Source organism: Somniosus microcephalus, chromosome 21, assembly GCF_052327205.1.
Source record: "Somniosus microcephalus isolate GS21.2 chromosome 21, FLI_Smic_1.0, whole genome shotgun sequence".
In the NCBI taxonomy this organism is placed as follows: domain Eukaryota; kingdom Metazoa; phylum Chordata; class Chondrichthyes; order Squaliformes; family Somniosidae; genus Somniosus; species Somniosus microcephalus.
The window spans coordinates 56,031,288-56,050,879 of NC_141007.1; the positions used below are offsets into that span (position 1 = coordinate 56,031,288).

The 19,592-nt window shown below is 46.4% G+C and overlaps 1 protein-coding gene across 3 annotated transcripts in view; it reads right to left on the reverse strand.

The window, feature by feature from the left end:
- The window catches only part of tbc1d16 (TBC1 domain family, member 16), a 141,996-nt gene that overhangs the window by 38,137 nt on the left and 84,267 nt on the right, over positions 1–19,592 (reverse strand). For all 3 annotated transcript variants that reach the window (XM_085963681.1, XM_085963683.1, XM_085963682.1), the window contains 2 exons: positions 19,090–19,276; positions 18,228–18,407 (listed from right to left, as the gene is read on the reverse strand). In XM_085963681.1, the coding sequence (XP_085819807.1) occupies positions 18,228–18,407; positions 19,090–19,276 (367 nt within the window). The remainder of the gene's footprint in view (positions 1–18,227; positions 18,408–19,089; positions 19,277–19,592) is intronic.

Here is a 19,592-nt window from a genome sequence, read left to right on the forward strand (position 1 = left end):
CCGGGAGGTCACAGAGGCTCTCTACAGAAGGAGAAGGGACTACATTTCCTTCCCTATCATGAGAGAGAAGCTGGACGAGCGTGCATGTGGCTTTGCCAGGATAGCGGGCTTCCCCATGGTGCAGGGTGCCATTGACTGCACCCATGTTGCTTTGCAGGCACCCTGTAACAATCCTGAGGTCTTCTGTAACCGCAAAGGCTACCACTCACTTAATGTCCAGTTGGTTGTGCGACTATAAACAGCGAATCCTCACCGTCAATGTCCGCTATCCTGGCAGCAGCCATGATGCCTTCATCCTGTGCCAGACCGGTGTGCCAGCACTCTTCCAGCTACCACATCAAGCTCGCGGCTGGCTGGTCGGAGACAAGGGCTATCCGATCTCCACTTGGCTCATGACTCCGCCCCCCCCCCGCAACCCCAACACTCCTGCCCAGCACTCATATAATGAAAGCCATGCTGCCACCAGGAACATCATCGAGCAGACTATCGGGGTGCTCAAGCAACGGTTCCGCTGCCTTGACCGTGCGGGAAGAGCCCTCCAGTACTCGGCTGAGCAGGTGTCCCTTTTCGTCATGGTGTGCTGCATGCTCCACAACTTGGCCATCATGAGGGCCCAGCCATTGCCACCAGGCAAAGCGGGACCACCTCAGGAGGAGGAAGAGGGAGAGGAGGAGGAGGAGGAGGAACAGCAGCGAGGGAGGAGGCAGCCACTCAATCGGCCTTCTGGAAGGCCGGTCCGTGACCGCCTAATCAAACTGCTGTTCCAATAAATTCTACCCCACATCCCGGTTGCTCACCACATCCCCATCATTCCATCCATTTCGCCTGCCATATCACAGCGCAAAGCTGAAATGAGAGACAGCACAAATTCTGCAAAATTCCATTAATAAATTTATCAACATTCATTAAACACATATATACAACAACAATATTAACTAATCACCGTTGTGCAAACCCTTACTTCCCCTCTTTACAATGCCTTTTCCTAACCTACTGCTCCTACGTAGTCTGTCCCTAGTGGCTGCAGCAGGGCTGGTGGAAGGCTGCTTAGTGTCAGTGCCACAGACTACAGATGGCCTTGCAGGATGCCCTCAAGCAGCTCTGAGCCTGGAAAGCCCGGCTGTACACTGCACCGCCTCAGGCTGGGTGGCGGCAGTCTGGCCTGGCTGTATGACAGGCAGCAACAAGGGAAAGGCGGAGTGGCAGTGGTGGGAGCAGGAATGCTGTCATCCTGAGAGGACACAGCAGATTCCTGCGCGACTGACAAACTGCCACTCCCCCGGGGCAGCACCTCAGCATCCCTACTAATCTGCTGGAGCACAGATTGCTGGCCTGCTGCGACACCGTGAGATACCTGGTGGACTGTGGTGGACCCAGCAATGATGGCAGCAGTCATAGCTTGCGTGGCATCAAGCTGAGACTGCATGAGAGCAGCCCGAGACTCGATGGCAACAACCACTGACTGCATTACAGCACTAAGATGTTGCGTGGCTTCCGCCTGTGCTGCAATGAATGCTGCCACATCACCCATGAGGTCTGGGTCCCCACGGTCTCTCAGGGAGTCCACCAAGGATGGGCTCCATGGTGTGCACAGAGCTCTGTGCAATGTTGGAGGTGGATTCCTCCACACTCCTTACCATTCCTGACAGGCTCTCGGGCACCCTTGCCATTGCACCTATCATCTTGGTGTGCATGCCCATCACCCTTCTTGTGAACGCCTCTCCATCGAGGTCCTCATCAGAGTCCTGTGCAGCAGAACTCGCCCTCCGGGGAGCTGGCTCCCAAGCTACCCTTTCCCCCTGGCCTTGCTGCAGCCCGCTCGTCCCTGGTGTATCAGCCAGTACAGACCCGTCTACTAAACTTGCCTCTAAAGATCGCGTAGTCCCAGTATCTGAGGTGGTGCCTGCGGGTGAGACATGCAGTGATGTGGTGCTTTCTTCCTCCTCCTCTTCTCTCGCCTCACTTTCACTGGGAGACTCAGGGACAGGCTGGTCAGCTGGTTGCTGATTACCTGAAAGCATAAAGGCACAAGACTCGCATTAAGGTGAGGGCAGGGGGGTAGGAGGGGAGCAAGGAATGCAGACAGTATAATGAGCTGGAAAGTGGGAAAGGTTTGTGGTGTGAGGGGGAAGTGGGAGGAGAGGAGATGAACATACCGTTGTTGCCACAAGGGGGTCGACGTCGCCGACGGCCACGGTGCCCACCACTTGGCACCCAATGACTCTCGGCACTTGCTCCTCCAGGTCTGTAGGCTGTTGAATGTCCGCTCACCTCGCCTGGTCGTTCCTGCTCCTCCTATTGTGGCCCCGCTTGACCTACAAGGAAAGTGTGTGAGTGAGTGTGCAGCTATGTGTTTGGGAGATGTGCCTGTCATAGTTGAATAGCTGTGATGTAGGCAAAGCATGAGATGTGGATGTGAGATTTAGTAGGTGGAGATGCTTGGTGGGTGAGTGGTGGTTTGTGCCGTGTGTACAGACTGAGGTTCAGATGCTGGTATGTAGGACTTGTTGAAGCATGTACTCACCCTGACCACCCGAGTGAGATCTTTGAATTTTTTACGGCACTGTGGGAGGGTCCTGAGGACCACACTGCTGGCCAAGACGTCCTGGGCCATTTCCCTCCACATTGCCCTGAAGACCTCCTGCCAGTGACCAGGTACAGCACTGCCCTCCTTCTTTTGACTGCCGCGATCAATGCCTCCAACGCCTGGTCGCTGAAACGGCGAGCTCTCTCCCTGGGACTGGGATCAGCCATGAGGATAAGAGGTGTAGCTGTTGAGTTGCTTGGCGGTCGCCTTCAGAGCTAGCAATGTTGAGAATGAGGTTGTGCAGAATGATTGAACCTCCCCTTTAAGAACTGGAAGGTGCCAGTGTGAATGATGAGTGAATGATTGGAGTGCACCTTAAGTTAGGTGATTAGCGCTTGATTTAGCGCTCCAGTTCTTTGTTGGACCGCTAACAATCAATTTAGCGGGAGGTCAGAAGGATTAGCGTTTGGCGCTAATTCTCCAACTTTTTAAAATTTAGCGACCCAAGCGGGTCAATACCAAATTTCTAGCCCATAGTACTTAAAACTAGCAGAAACAAATCAATTCCTGATCAGATGATCACAAGTTAAATTCCTAATCTTCTTGTCACTTCAGTCACTTACCTCAGTTGACTGAGTTTTGTCAATAAATAATTATGGACAGCTCATCCTATTTAAGTTCTGGTTGGTAGATCAAGACGGGACATGATAGTATAATTCATGGATAAGTTTAATACAACGATTATTGTCATTTCAGCGGGTGGAGGATAGTAGCCAGTTAATGGGCATGGCAGGAAGGGGGAAAAAAAGTTTTTTGTTTTTTTTTAATGTGAAAATATACAATTTAGTATGAAATAATACAACCAAAACGTCAAGATCGTCTCTATTTAAGAGCACCCTTTCCAACATTTTAGTTTGTCTTTTTTTTTAATTCATTGATTTACTAATAATATGCAACTGAAATAGTGAAATAATTGGACTTGCTTGATTTTTGTACAATTATTTTGGCATTTCAGTGGGGCCCTATTAGTAAATCAAGGGACTAAAATTAAAGCATGCACTGTCTAAAAAGGACAGGGATCCAAGCAATTACCCATTTAGGCCAGATACAGCATTGACAGAATAGAGTGTAATACTGTGTTGTTTTGTCCTGCATTTATATTATAGAACCACTTTAAACAAAAATGTTTCTGTAATAGGCTAAGCCGCTGGCACTATCGAATTGACCCGGTTACACTGCAGAGCACGTTCCACAGTACCAGGACAACACATTCTGCAAGCACAGTGGTTTGAAAGCCAAGGGCAGCAATTTCACTTCTTGTTGTTGTGCCTTTTGCAGTGGAGGAAAGGGTGGTAAGGGGGAAGGTGATCCATATAGACTAATGATTGACAAACTACATTGCTGGCCTGTGTATATGAACTAAACACTCAGGCCATTCACAACTTAATAGAATACAGGCCTGGCGGTGCTGCCCTCAGTGGAACAAGAGAAAACAATCAGTTCCAGTAGGTCAGTGCACCCAGAAGCAGCAACACTGTCACATTAACCTTACCATATGGTTACCAAAGTTGGGGCTGCTGTTGGTTACCGTGCTATAAAGTAAATGCACCATTAAACAGAGTAACACAAGAGTCATCATTTCAGGTGTTAAATTCAGCTATTCAATTTAAAGAAAAGTAACAGCAGTGTAAACATGAATTCTTCCTTTTTGCACCTAGTATAACTATCAAGCAAGTATCAAGTCAAGTTTTGCATGGATCAGAAACAGTATAAAGCTTTTCCATAGATATTTCTCAACTCTGAAACTTACTGATTTTCCATTTCTCATTCCATACTGCACCTTCTGATTAAGACTTCCCAATTATTTGTGAATTATTGGGGGTGAATTTCCTTGGGGCTTCTCACGCTCTGGCACGGTAACTTTTACAGAAGTTCAGCGGAAACCCCATTTACATGCATAAACTTACAATGCTGAGCAGGAACTGCCTGAGGAAATTCACCCGCAGTGTTTGTTTTGCTGTAACCTAAAATGAAATGGGACTACCCAAACTAGCTCCATTGAAGACGCTGTCACAGGGGGAGGTAAAATAGCTAAGGGTGAAGGTGAAAGAGTTTGAGGGGTTTTATTAGACTCGACTCAACATGTCCAATCACTGTGGAGCAATAGGCAACAAGGCAAATAGAATGTTGAACTATATAGGCAAAATATTACAAGTTGGAGGAAGTCAAGTTGTACAAAGCTCTGGTCAGAAGACACCTTGATTACTGCATCCAATTTTGTTCAAGGAGATTCAAGCACTAATAGCACATCAGAGAAGAGCCACGGGATGGATCCCAAGCATCAGACGACTGAGTAATTATGCAGAGTGGAGAAACTTGGGTGAGCCGCCTTCTTGAACCGCTGCAGTCCTTGTGGTGAAGGTACTCCCACAATGCTGTTAGGGAGGGCGTTCCAGGATTTTAACCCAGCGACAATCAGAATGACATATTTCCAAATCAGAATGATGTGTAACTTAGAGGGGAACTTGGTATTCCCATGCGTCTGCTGCCCTAGGTGGCAGAGGTAGCAGGTTTGGGAGGTGCTGCTGAAGAAGCCTTGGTGAGTTGCTGCAGTGCATCTTGTAGATGGTACACACTGCAGCCACGGTATGCAGGTGGTGGAGGGAGTGAATGTTTAAGGTGGTGAATGGGGTGCCAATCAAGCAGGCTGCTTTGTCCTGGATGGTGTCGAGCTTCTTGAGTTTTGTTGGAGCTGCACTCATCCAGGCAAGTGGAGAGTATTCCATGACACTCCTGACTTGTGCCTTGTAGATGGTGGAAAGGCGTTGGGGAGTCAGGTGGTGAGACACTCGCCACAGAATACCTAGCATCTGACCTGCTCTTGTTGCCACAGTATTTATGTGGCTGGTCCAGTTAAGTTTCTGGTCAATGGTAACCCCCAGGATGTTGATGGTGGGTGTTGTGTATGTAACCGTTTACCTTTAAGGGAACTATAGAATGTAACCGTTCGCCTTTTAGGAGCACTACTTTAGGGTGGCACTATTTGTTGGCTCATGTATACTGTAATACCGATAGTGACCACACCAGTATATAAGGGTTGTGATACGTTAACTAGGGCAGAATCGCCCGAACCTCTGAATAGTAAAGACCTGTTTTATTTTGTTAATCGTGGAGTCTGTGTATTATTTACAATACAACCCACAGACTTAACACTGGCGACGAGTCGGATTCGAACCCTGCGGCAGTTATTCCACGGTGGCTTCGTCCAAAGACAGGACGTTGAAGAGAGGTTTCAATCCTCACCACCCCACTGGAAGCGACAGGCATTAGGACCCTGCAGCCTCCATCAGCGACTGAAAACTGGAGTGCAGAAGAAACAGGGCTGGGAAGACAGAGGTACAGGCGCTCGCGATCGGCAGATAAGGGCCGGGCGCTTTGAAGTGAGGGGCGCAGCCGGGCCATCGATCGCAACCACCGATAAGGGCCGCACTCGGGCTGAAAGGGCAGCGGCTGCAGAAATTGAAGGCGCGAGAGCCGCGGTGCACAGCGCGGGCCATCGATCGCGATCGGGAGATAAGGGCTTTGGAGTGCGAGGCGCAGCCGGGCCATCGATCGCAAGCACTGATAAGGGCCGGGCCGCTTTCAAGTGCGAGGCGCAGCCGGGCCATCGATCGCATCCGCTGATAAGGGCCGCACTCGGGCTGAAAGACAGCGTCGGGGGACGGGTGAAGACCGTCAAGCGCGGGAAAACCGCCATTGAAGTGGGCGGGGAGAGCGAGAAGTGCGGGAAAGCCGCCATTTTTCACGGGAAAACCGCTGGGGAAGAAGACAGAAGCGGGAAACCGCCATCTTAGAAAATTAATTAGAATTTTCAGAAAGGCTGGTGTGTTCTCAAGAAGAGAGGAAAAATAAGAATAAGTAAAGCAATACTTGTGTTGTTCTCAAGAAGAGAGGAAAAATAAGAATAAGTAAAGCAATACTTGTGGTGTTCTCAAGAAGAGAAGAAAATTAATAATAAGTAAAGAAATACTTGTACTGTTCTCGAAAAGAGAAGAAGATGCCTAAGCGAGGAAATATTAATGATTTTAATGCTGAAATAGAAGACTGGGCCACGTATGTGGAACGCATAGAAATATATTGCGTAGCCAACGAAATTGAGGATGACGACAAGGCAATAACTTTGTTAAATTCGATGGGAGCAAAAACATACGGGCTTTTGAAACATCTAATAGCACCAGTTAAACCAGTGGACCAGACCTTCGAAGAGATCGTAGCAGTGCTGAAGGATCACTTGAACCCCACACCGTTGATGCTGGCTGAACGATTTAAATTTTATGCCAGAACCCAGAGGCAAGATGAAAGCAATGCGGAATACTTAGTCGAACTGCGTAAGCTAGCGAAATACTGCCAGTTTGGAGGGAATTTGACAGAGGCGCTGCTGGACAAGTTCGTATGCGGCTTGGCCAAAGAAGGAACGCAGAAGCGACTTCTGGAAGAAAACGGCCTCACACTGGACAGGGCTGTCCTCATAGCTTCATCGCACGAAGCCGCAGCGAAAGGAACGGCGGAAATGCAGCAAAAGGCGGCGGCACTCGGGGTGGACCAGATTACTGCAAGCAATTCCAAATGCTACCGTTGTGGAAAGACAACGCACGACCAGAATCAGTGCTGGTTTAAGAACCAAGAGTGCAGGAAATGTGGCAAACTGGGTCACATCGCGAAGGTATGCAGGTCCGGAAAGAGGACCAACAAGCAAAGGAAGCCACCACCACAAGAAAAGTACAACAAGGTACATCAGGTGGCTGAAAAGAGTTCAGACGAACAAAATTCAGACTCAGACCCAAACAGCCAGGAGTTGGATAGTCTGAGAATCCACAATGTGGGTAAAGTGACTGATCTACAGACGATCTGGGTCACACTAAAAATAGCTGGAGTCCAAGTACGAATGGAGCTGGACACGGGATCAGCTGTATCAGTCATCAACCAAAAGGACTACCACCGGCTATTCTCTCACATACCCTTAAGAAATACCAAGTTCGTATTACAGACATACACGGGGCATAACGTATACCCCATGGGGAAAATAAGAGTCAAGGTGAGAGATAGGGGTAAAGTACACCCAAGAATGAATTTGTACGTACTACCTGAGGGAGGACCACCACTTCTAGGACGGGAGTGGATCAAGAAAATAGACATGGAATGGCACTACCTACAAGCAATGACGAGTGAGGACTCGGTGCAGACAAGCAGCTCAGACTCCGAGCCGGAAGACGATAAGTCCAGCTTACGTATGAAAAACAAGGTTAACATGAACTCACGGACTAAGGTTGGAAAATCGATGGCGTGCATAAAGACAGAGAATTCTGAGTCTGTTCAAGTTACAGACATATGCATTACGGAGGAACACCGGGCTCGAACTCAACGTTATTTCAAAGTACAACAACAATTAGAACAATTAAGTTACCGCCTCGTACAAGAGATGAAAACAATGAAAAAGTTCTATGACACCGAATGGGAGAGTCTGGAAAGACAACAGAACCTACTGGCTCACCGATCACATCTCCCTTATGATGTTCAGGAGTTAGAATATTTGCATGATCTAGAGATACAGCAGAAGGGCAAACCACACTACACTGAGGATTTTGTTCTGCAATTAGAGACGGAGCTAGTGCAGGCAAGGTTAAGAGAAGTTGAATCGCAGTGTGCTCTTAAGGAGACGCAGAAACAAATCTTGGACATGGAAAAGAGAAACGCTTCTTTACCTGATGTGAATAATGTGGACATGTTGCGAGAGGGGATTATTGAGGCGAAACTGAAAGAAGCTAAGCAAAGGATGTTGGAACTTGAAACACAGAACCAAATCAGCAGAAATCAGCTATGTCGAGCAGAGAAGGAGTGCTATGGTCTACATGAGAAGGTGCAATATCTCTCAGCCCAGAATAAGGGGCTACTCACTCAGTTAAATGAGAGTAAACGGGAAATGGCTGAGATAGACTGCAAGAATAAAGAAGAATTGATGGCAGTGAGACTTCGAGAGGCAGATAGCATAGCAGCCTTGGCTGAACTCCAACAGGAAATTGCAAAAAAACCAATTGCAGAGGAATCTTCAGGAAGCCAGGATTTTATTCCAGTCCTTCTTTACGACTCCTTACAAGCAGAGTGTGAGAAGTTGAAAGAACAGTATGGACAGGCCCAGGCTACAATTCTGGAGGGGATTAACTCGGCAACCCCCGAAAAGCTAGTTTCAGTAGAAGCATATGAACAACTAAAGGTTGAACATGAGCAAGAAGTCCAAAGGCTGCAGGAAATGTTTGATGAGCTCCAGGCCAAGGCTGCCTCATCGGTAAAGATTCCATCCATAGATGAAACATTAGTGGTGGAAGAGGAGAGGGGTTTGGAGCTCTCAAAAGTTATGGAAATAGCTGAGGTTGCAACACAGACTGAGAAGATGGCAGCAGAGCAACCCTTGGATACCAAAAGTACGCTGACTCACGTCAATGTAGAACAACAGACCGCTGAAACAGCTGCTCCGGTAGAGGGATTGAATAGTCCGATCAATCAATCTCCAAAGGAAGTTGAAGTATTAAAATCACAAATGAGGTCATTAGTAAACGACTTGCTGAAAGCCCAGAAAAAGCTGGATGAAGAGGTACACATGAAGAAGTCTCTTCAGGAAAGATGTCTGGATTTGGAACAAGAGCTGGCTAACGTCCAGCTGGGTATGGAGGAAATAGACGACCCTCTCGCTGGCCTAGCTCAGGACGACACTGAATATTACCATGACCTGGTGGACTACACCGAATATTGCGATGTCCTGTCCTGACCAGCTTGTAACTTCGACTCCCAAAGTGCAGAAATCATGGAGGAGCACCAAAAGTCTACGGAACATCGGGTGAAGCTGGCTCTACGACGGAAACAGGAGGCAGAGAAGGAGGAACTGCGCAGGCAGCTGGCAGCTGACAGTGGAGCCCAGAGAGTCTCCAAGAAGCAGAAAAGGAAAGTCGAAACAGAAGATGACCCATCTGAACCATTATCACCTCTACCAGATCACACACGTGGTCCCTCCGAACGGAGCCAAATCAGTTCGGAAGTTCAAACTGTTAAATCCATGGAAGGACTATTGAATGAGTCACTTCAGCAATGTGAACTGTTTTCCGCAGAGACTGAATCTGTGATCTGTTTTGACATGAAGTTATATATGTTATTATGTTATGTTAAACATGAAGTTATATGACGTTGACTCCATCGAGAGTATATCTGTAAATTGTTATATGATGTTGACTCCATCAAGAGTATATCTGTAAACTGTTTATATGAAGTTGAAGATTGTATGTTTAAAGGGGATTCTGTAAGTAATAAGCTAAAAAGGGAGGAGTGTTGTGTATGTAACCGTTTACCTTTAAGGGAACTATAGAATGTAACCGTTCGCCTTTTAGGAGCACTACTTTAGGGTGGCACTATTTGTTGGCTCATGTATACTGTAATACCGATAGTGACCACACCAGTATATAAGGGTTGTGATACGTTAACTAGGGCAGAATCGCCCGAACCTCTGAATAGTAAAGACCTGTTTTATTTTGTTAATCGTGGAGTCTGTGTATTATTTACAATACAACCCACAGACTTAACAGTGGGGGATTCGGAGATAGTAATGCCGTTGCATGTCAAGGGGCGGTGGTTAGACTTTCGCTTGTTGGAGATAGTCATTGCCTGGCACTTGTGCGGTGCGAATGTTACTTGCCACTTATCAGCCCAAGCCTGGATGTCGTCCAGGTCTTGCTGCATGCAGGCATGGACTACTTCATTATCTGAGGAGTTGCGAATGGAACTGAACACTGCAATCATCAGCGAACATCCCCACTTCCAACCTTATGATGGATGGAAGGTCATTGATGAAGCAGTTGAAGATGATTGGGCCTAGGACACTGCCCTGAGGAACTCCTGCAGCGATGTCCTGGGGCTGAGATGATTGACCTCCAACAACCACAACCATCTTCCTTTGTGCTAGGTATGACTCCAGCCAGTGGAGGGTTTTCCCCCGGATTCCCATTGACTTCAATTTTACTAGGGCTCCTTGATGCCACACTCGGTCCAATGCTGCCTTGATGTCAAGGGCAGTCACTCTCACCTCAACTCTGGAATTCAGCTCTTTTGTCCATGTTTGGAGCAAGGCTGTAATGAGGTCTAGAGCCGAGTGGCCTTGGTGGAACCCAAATCGTTGAGCAGGTTTTTTGTGAGTAGGTGCTGCTTGATAGCACTGTTGATGACACCTCCCATCACTTTGCTGATGATTGAGATGGGGCAGTAATTGGCCGGATTGGATTCGTCCTGCTTTTTGTGGACAGGACATACCTGGGCAGTTTTCCACATTGTCAGGTAAACGCCAGTTTTGTAGCTGTACTGGAACAGCTTGGCTAGAGGTGCGGCTAGTTCTGGAGCACAAGTCTTTAGTACGACAGCCGGGGTGTTGTCGGGGCCCATAGACTTTGCTGTATCCAGTGCGTTCAGCTGTTTCTTGATATCACATGGAGTGAATCGAATTGGCTGAAGACTGGCTTCTGTGATGGTGGGGACCTCGGGAGGCGGCCGAGATGGATCATCGACTCGGCATTTCTGGCTGAAGATGGTTGCAAACGCTTCAGCCTTGTCTTTTGCACTTGCGTGCTGGGCTCTGCCATAATTGAGGATGGAGATTTTCATGGCGCCTCCTCCTCCCGTTAGTTGTTTAATGGTCCACCACCATTCACGACTGGATGTGGCAGGACTGCAGAGCTTTGATCTGATCCGTTGATTGTGGGATCGCTTAGCCCTGTCCATTGCATGCTGCTTCTGCTTTTTAGCATGCATGTAGTCCTGCGTTGCAGTTTCCCCAGGTTGGCACCACATTTTTAGGTACGCCTGGTGCTGCTCCTGGCATGCTCTTCTACACTCCTTATTGAACCAGGGTTGGTCCCCTGGCTTGATGGTAATGGTAGAGTGAGGGATAAGCCAGGCCATGAGGTTACAGATTGTGGTGGAATACAATTCTGCTGCTGCTGATGGCCCACAGCGCCTCATGATTGCCCAGTTTTTGTGCTGCTAGATCTGTTCTGAATCTATCCCATTTAGCACGGTGGTAGAGACACAAAACACGATGGAGGGTGAAGACGGGACTTCGTCTCCACAAGGACTGTGCGGTGGTCACTGCTACCAATGCTGTCATGGACAGATGCATCTGCGGCAGGTAGGCTGGTGAGGACAAGGTCAAGTAAGTTTTTCCCTCGTGTTGGTTCGCTCACCACCTGCCACAGGCCCAGTCTGGCAGCTATGTCCTTCAGGACTCAGCCAGCTCAGTCAGTAGTGGTGCTACCAAGTCACTCTTGGTGATGAACATTGAAGTCCCTTACCCAGAATATATTCTGTACCCTTGCTGCCCTCAGTGCTTCTTCCAAGTGGTGTTCAACATGGAGGAGTACTGATTCAGCAGCTGAGGGAGTGCAGTACGTGGTAATCAGCAGGAGGTTTCCTTGTCAACAGATTTTCCGTTTTGGATACTGTTGGGGGAGATGGTTTCTCAGGGGAATGCAGCAAGAGTCAAGTCCGTGGCACTACGAGTGGCTCAGCTGCACAGGAGGGGAGGAAAAAGAGTGGGAGAGCAATATTGATAGGGGATTCTATCGTAAGGGGAACAGATAGACATTTCTGTGGCCGCAGATGGTATGTTGCCTCCCTGGTGCCAGGGTCAAGGATGTCACTGAGCGGCTGCAGGACATTCTGAAGGGGGAGGGTGAACAGCCAGAGGTCGTGGTCCATATCGGTACCAATGACATAGGTAGAAAGAGGGATGAGGTCCTGCAAGCAGAATATAGGGAGCTAGGAAATAAATGAAAAAACAGGACCTCAAAGGTAGTAATCTCAGGATTACTCCCAGTGCCACGTGCTAGCGAGAGCAGAAATAGGAGAATAGACCAGATGAATGCGTGGCTGGAGAGATGGTGTAGGAGGGAGGGATTTAAATTCCTACGGTATTGGGGCCAATTCTGGGGAAGGTGGGACCTGTACAAGCTGGACGGATTACACCTCGGCAGAACCGGGACCAATATCCTCGCAGGGGGGTTTGCTAGTGCTGTTGGGAAGGATTTAAACTAGTTTGTCAGGGGGCTGGGAACCTAAGAGTGGGCACAGAACGGAGAGAAAAAAAGCTGGAAGTGCAAAGTAGAAAAGTAGTCAGCAAAACTAGTAGGGAGCAGAAACAAAGGCGGACAGTAAAGAGGGTCAAAGTGCAGAAAAATATTAAACAGGCAAAGTTGAAGGCACTTTATCTAAATGCACGTAGCATTCGCAACAAGGTGGATGAATTAATGGCGCAAATAGAAGTAAATGGGTATGGTGTAATTGCCATTACAGAGACATGGTTGCAGGGTAACCAAAGCTGGGAACTGAATGTTCCAGGGTACTCAACATTTAGGAAGGACAGACAAAAGGAAAAGGAGGTGGTGTAGCGCTGTTAATAATCGGTACGGTAGAGATAAAAGATCTTGGCTCGGCAGATCATGATGTAGAACTGGAATCAGTTTGGGTGGAGCTAAGAAACAGCAAAGGGCGGAAAACATTGGTGGGAGTTGTGTATAGGCCACAGCTCCGATCAAGAAATTAGAAGTGCATGTAACAAGGACAATACGGTAGTCATGGGGGACGTTAATCTACATATTGACTGGGCAAATCAAATTACCACTAACGGTGTGGAGGATGAATTCTTCAAATGCATACGAGATGGTTTCCTGGATCAGTATATGGAGGAACCAACCAGGGAACAGGCTATTCTGGATCTGGTACTGTGTAATGAGAAAAGGCTAATCAATAATCTTGTGGTAAAGGGGCCTTTAGGGACAAGTGATCATAATATGATTGAATTTTACGTTAAGTTTGAGAGTGATGTAGTCTAATCTGAAACTAAGGTCTTCAATCTAAACAGAGGAAACTACAAGGGTATGAGGGACAAGTTGGTCATGGTAAATTGGGAGACTACACTAAAAGGTATGAAGGTGGACATACAATGGCTCACATTCAAGGAAATAATGCATAATTTGTAACAAACATATATTCCTCTAGGGCATAAAAACCCAAAAGGAAAAGTGATCCAACCATGGCTAACAAAAGAAATTAAAGCTAGTATTAAGTCAAAGGAGGAAGCTTATAAAGTTGCCAGAAAAAGCGGTCAGCCTGAGGATTGGGATTTTTTTTTAGAAATCAGCAAAGGGGGACCAAGAAATTGATAAAGGGAAAATGGAATATGAGCACAAACTAGCGAAAAATATAAAAACGGATTATAAAAGCTTCTATAGGTATGTGAAAAGGAAAAGACTGGAGAAGGTAAAAGTAGGTCCTTTACAGTCAGAGACGGGAGAATTTATAATGGGGAATGAGGAAATGGCAGAGAAATTAAATAAATACTTTGTTTCTGTCTTCACGGAGGAAGACACAAAAAATCTCCCAGAAATATGAGAAAACCAAGGTTGTGGCGAGAATGAGGAACTTAAAGAAATTATTAGTAAAAAAATAGTTGTAGCAAAATTAATGGGACTAAAAGTCGATAAATCTCAAGGACTGGATGACCTACACCCTAGGGTTTTGAAAGAGGTGGCCATTGAGATAGTGGACACATTGGTTGTCATCTTCCAAAAATTCTATAGATTCTGGAACGGGTCCTGCAGATTGAAGGATAGCAAATGTAACCCCGCTATTTAAGAAAGGAGGGAGAGAGAAAACGGGGAACTACAGACCTGTTAGCCTCACATCAGTAGTTGGGAAAATGCGGGAATCTATTATAAAGGATGCAATAACTGGGTACTTAGAAACTAATAGTAAGATTGGGCAGAGTCAACATGGATTTATGAAAGGAAAATCCTGTTTGACAAACCTATTGGAGTTCTTTGAGAATGTAACTAGTGGAGTAGACAAAGGGGAACCGGTAGATATGGTGTATCTGGATTTTCAGAAGGCCTTCGATAAGGTCCCACACAAGAGGTTGGTGAACAAAATTAGGGCACATGGAATTGGAGGTAATATACTAGCATGGATTGAGAATTGGCTCACAGACAGAAAACAAAGAGTAGGGATAAACGGGTCTTTTTCAGGATGGCAGGCTGTGACTAGAGGGCTACCACAAGAATCGGTGCTTGGGCCCCAGCTATTCACAATCTATATCAATGATTTGGATGAGGGGACTAAATGTAACATTTCCAAATTTGCTGATGATACAAAGCTAGATGGCAGTGTCAGTTGTGAAGAGGATGTGAAGTGGCTTCAAGGGGATCTCGACAGGCTCAGTGAGTGGGCGAGAACATGGCAGATGGAATATAATGTGGATAAATGTGAAGTTATCCACTTTGGTAGAAAAAACAGAAAGGCAGAGTATTTCCTAAATGGTGAAAGATTGGGGAATGCAGATGCTCAAAGGGACCTGGGTGACCTTGTACATGAGTCACTGAAAGTGAATGTGCAGGTGCAGCAAGCCATTAGGAAGGCAAATGGTATGCTGGCCTTCATTACAAGAGGATTTGAGTACAGGAGTAAAGAAGTCTTACTCCAATTATATAGGGCCTTGGTGAGACCACACCTGGAGTACTGTGTACAATTTTGGTCTCCTTACCTAAGGAAGGATATACTTGCCATAGAGGGAGTGCAACGAAGGTTCACGAGATTTATTCCTGGGATGGCGGGACTGTCGTATGAGAAGAGATTGAGTAAACTAGGCCTGTATTCTCTTGAATTCAGAAGAATGAGAGGGGATCTCATTGAAGCATACAAAATTATTACAGGGCTTGATAGGGTGGATGCTGGGAGAATGTTTCCCTTGACTGGGGAGTCTAGAACCAGGGGCCATAGCCTCAGGATAAAGGGTAGGCCATTCAGGACTGAGATGAGAAGAAATTTCTTCACACAGGTGGCGAATCTTTGAAATTCTCTACCCCAGAGGGCTGTGGAGGCTCAGTCATTGGGTATATTCAAAACAGAAGTCAATAGATTTCTGACTAGTAAGAGCATCAAGGGATATGGCGATAGGGCCGGTGAATGGAGTTGAGGCAGAAGATCAGCCATGATCTCATTGAATGGCGAAGCAGGCTCGAAGGGCCAAATAGCCTACTCCTGCTCCTATTTCTTCTGTTCTTATGGTCTTGTCCATGCTTGACCTGAAACCATAAGATTTCATGGGGTCCAGAGTCAATGTTGAGAACTCCCAGGGCCACTCCCTCCTGACTGTATACCACTGTGCCGCCCCCTCTGGTGGGTCTGTCCTGCCGATGGGGCAGCACATACCCAGGGATGGTGAGGAAGGAGTCTGGGACATTGGCTGTGTATGAATTGTATGAATCTGTGAGTATGACTGTCAGGCTGTTGCTTCACTAGTCTGTGGGACAGCTCTCCCAATTTTGGCACAAGTCCCCAGATGTTAGCGAGGAGGACTTTGTAGGGTCGACTGAGCTGGGTGTGCCATTGTCGTGTCTGAAGCTGGTGCCTAGCTCGATGCTGAGTGGTTTGGCTCTCCGATCTCCCCTCATGACCTCTCTGCGCTCATCTTGTCCATGAGACCCAACTCCTGCTCCCTCGACCCTATTCCCACCAAACTGCTGACCACCCAACTTCCTTTTCTGGCTCCCATGTTAGCTGATATTGTTAACGGTTCTCTCTCCTCAGGTACTGTCCCCCTCTCACTCAAATCTGCCGCCATTACCGCTCTCCTCAAAAAAACAACCCTTGATCCCGCCGTCCTTGCAAACTACCGCCCCATCTCCAACCTCCCTTTCCTCTCCAAAGTCCTTAAACGTGTTGTCACTTCCCAAATCCGTGCCCATCTTTCCCACAATTCCACGTCTGAATCCCTCCAAACAGGTTCCCGCCCTTGCCACAGTACCAAAACGGCTCTCACCAAAGTCACAAATGACATCCTTTGTGACGTGACAAAGGTAAACTATCCTTCCTCGTCCTTCTTGACTTGTCTGCAGCCTTTGACACGGTTGACAACTCCATCCTTCTCCAACGCCTCTCCACCATCGTCCAGCTGGGTGGGACTGCACTCGCCTGGTTCCATTCTTATCTATCTAATCGTAACCATAGAATCACCTGCAATGGCTTCTCTCCCTGCTCCTGCATCGTTACCTCTGGTGTCCCTCAAGGATCTATCCTTGGCCTCTCCTATCTACATGTTGCCCCTTGGCGACATCATCCGAAAACACAGCATCAGTTTCCACATGTACGTTGACAACACCCAGCTCTACCTCACTACCTCTTCTTTCGACCCCTCCATGGTGTCTAAATTGTCAGAATGCTTGTCCAACATACAGTTCTGAATAAGCAAAAATTTTCTCCAATTAAATATTGGGAAGACCGAAGCCACTGTTTTCGGTTCCCGCCACAAACTCCGTTCACTAGCCACTGATTCCATCCCTCTCCCTAACATCTGTCTGAGGCTGAACCACACTGTTCGCAACCTTGGTGTCATATTTGACCCTGAAATGAGCTTCTGACCACATATCCGCAGTATAACAAAGACCGCCTACTTCCACCTCCGTTACATCGCCCGTCTCCGCCCTTGCCTCAGCTCATCTGCTGCTGAAACCCTCATCCATGCCTTTGTTACCTCTAGACTTGACTATTCCAACACACTCCTGGCTGGCCTCCCACATTCCACCCTACGTAAGCTTGAGGTCATCCAATACTCGACTGCCCGTGTCCTAACTCGCACCAAGTCCCGTTCGCCCATCTCCCCAGTGCTCGTTGACCTACATTGGTTCCCGGTTAAGCAGCGCCTCGATTTAAAAATTCTCATCCTTGTTTTCAAATCCCTCCATGGCCTCGCCCCTTCCCATCTCTGTAATTTCCTTCCCCCCCTCCGCCCCCCACATACTTGTGCTCCTCTAATTCTGCCCTCTTGAGCATTCCTTTGCTCAACCTTTGGCGGCCGTGCCATCTGTTGCCTAGGCCCTAAGCTCTATAATTCCCTGCCTAAACCTCTCCGCCTCGCTACCTCTCTTTCCTCCTTTAAGACGCTCCTTAAAACCTACCTCTTTGACCAAGCTTTTGGTCACCTGCCCTAATTTATCCTTATGTGGCTCGGTGTCAAATTTCTTGTCTTAAAATACTCTTGTACAGCGCCATGGGACGTTTTACTACGTTAAAGGCTTTATATAAATACAAGTTGTTGTTTATTCGTATTATTGTTTGAAAGGTGTCCTCGGAGGTATTTAAGGTAGTAAACAGTCTAGAAAAGGATGGATTTAGAACACTACAAACTAAATTATAACTGTAGGACAAGGGGCCACAGGTTTAATCTAGGCAAATTTAGGTTTTATGTCAGGAGGTTTTTCCTTCACACAGGAATGGTCTTCTGGGTAGGACAAGGTGGGATACTGTAGGGTCTTTCTGCACAGATGAGTGAAGATGGCTGAATGGCCTCCCTTATCTATATCTATCTTATGATCCCCTTGCGTATCTGTGATGGATTTAACTATGGTTTTGCACATAAAAATAAAAGATTATAATTATTACATCCAGTGCAGCCTATGATGCTGTTAAGTGTAAATACCAACCAGAATGAGTCCAATTCAATTACTGGCGCAAACTAAATTCAAGTGCCCCTGATTAAAAAAAAAGCTATTGTAGGTTTGCTATTCCCACAATCAGCTGGATATAATATATGCCTAAAAGAGCAAATCCTAACCTGGTAATGAGCCCAACATGCTTCCCAAATGCGAAGTGCCTCCGCTTCAGGAAACTCGCGTTTAAAGCAGAGAAGAATCCACCGATGGCAGAACAGCATCTGGAGCCCATCCTCACCCAGGGACACCAAGTGCTGGTAAAAACGGGGGTGCTTCAATCTCAGTAACTCCCTCAGGTACAGCTTTAAAAAAAACACAGACACTGCATATATAAAAAAAAACGAACTACATACATACATATCTATAACAAATGGTACAATGCTCTTAAACAGATGAGATTTCCCATAATTCAAAAAAATTTGAGCTCAAGGAAGTGTATATAATTTAAGAAAAAAAAAGTTCTTAAAAGTCATATAAACAGTTGACAAACTCACAAATTATGCCCCATTTACATTGTACAGTGCAGTAGGACTATTGGTGCTCTAAAGTAGCTCTGCATGAAGGGTTCAGAGTACCAATGGGGATGATTTATTCCTAATCATTGAAATACTTTCTAAACCACTGATATGAAACTACAATGTTAAATTTCAGTGACAACGTCGATTTAGCTGCTCAAGTTATTTCTGCTCCAAGTAGCCAAAACTAGCTGTGAACCTTCAAAGAAAATTATGAAAATTGCTAGAAATTCTAGGGAGAAAATACTAATGAAAAACAGTATTTCATGAAACATGACTTGTTCCCAAGTATCCTGCATTTTAAAAGATTTTTAAATGTGGCAGCTAATTTTTCTGTAAAAAGATTTGTATTAATTGAAATTTGAAGAGTCACAGTAGAACTAAACGTTTCTCCAAAAATTAATTTAGCTCCTTTCAATCATTTTCATCGTCACTCCAAGATATTTTTCCCAGCTGACTGAGCACTCACCAGCTGTCTTTCCATATCATCATCCCGCGGTGAGCTGATGAAAATTGTATTCTGCATTAGTCCAACAAAACACCAGAATGTGTCGGATTCATCCCTGACCTCTGACAAGATTGGAGCCACCAGATCTGACATTCCCTGGGAATACCCTATCTCAGGGCTGTAAACTGCATAGTTCAGCAAAATTCTCCTGAGAAGATATTCAAATAAATATACATAAGGATCACATTTTGGGAATTTTTATCATTTTTTATTCACGGAAAGGATTTCAGAATTCAACAATGTTTAAATGTTGTGAATTCGTACAAGTTAATGAAAAAGGCCACATGCGGTAGGTATTTGGAGACTGTGTATCGAAGCCAGCCATAGAAAATGTTACCCATGATAATCAAGAAAAACTGGGGAATTGTTATATAATCACAGGCACTCCCAAACATATACAGGTTATGGGATTGGAATGGTCCTTCCTGTTCAGCTTTGCATGAAGCTAGTTTCAAGAGGTGGGG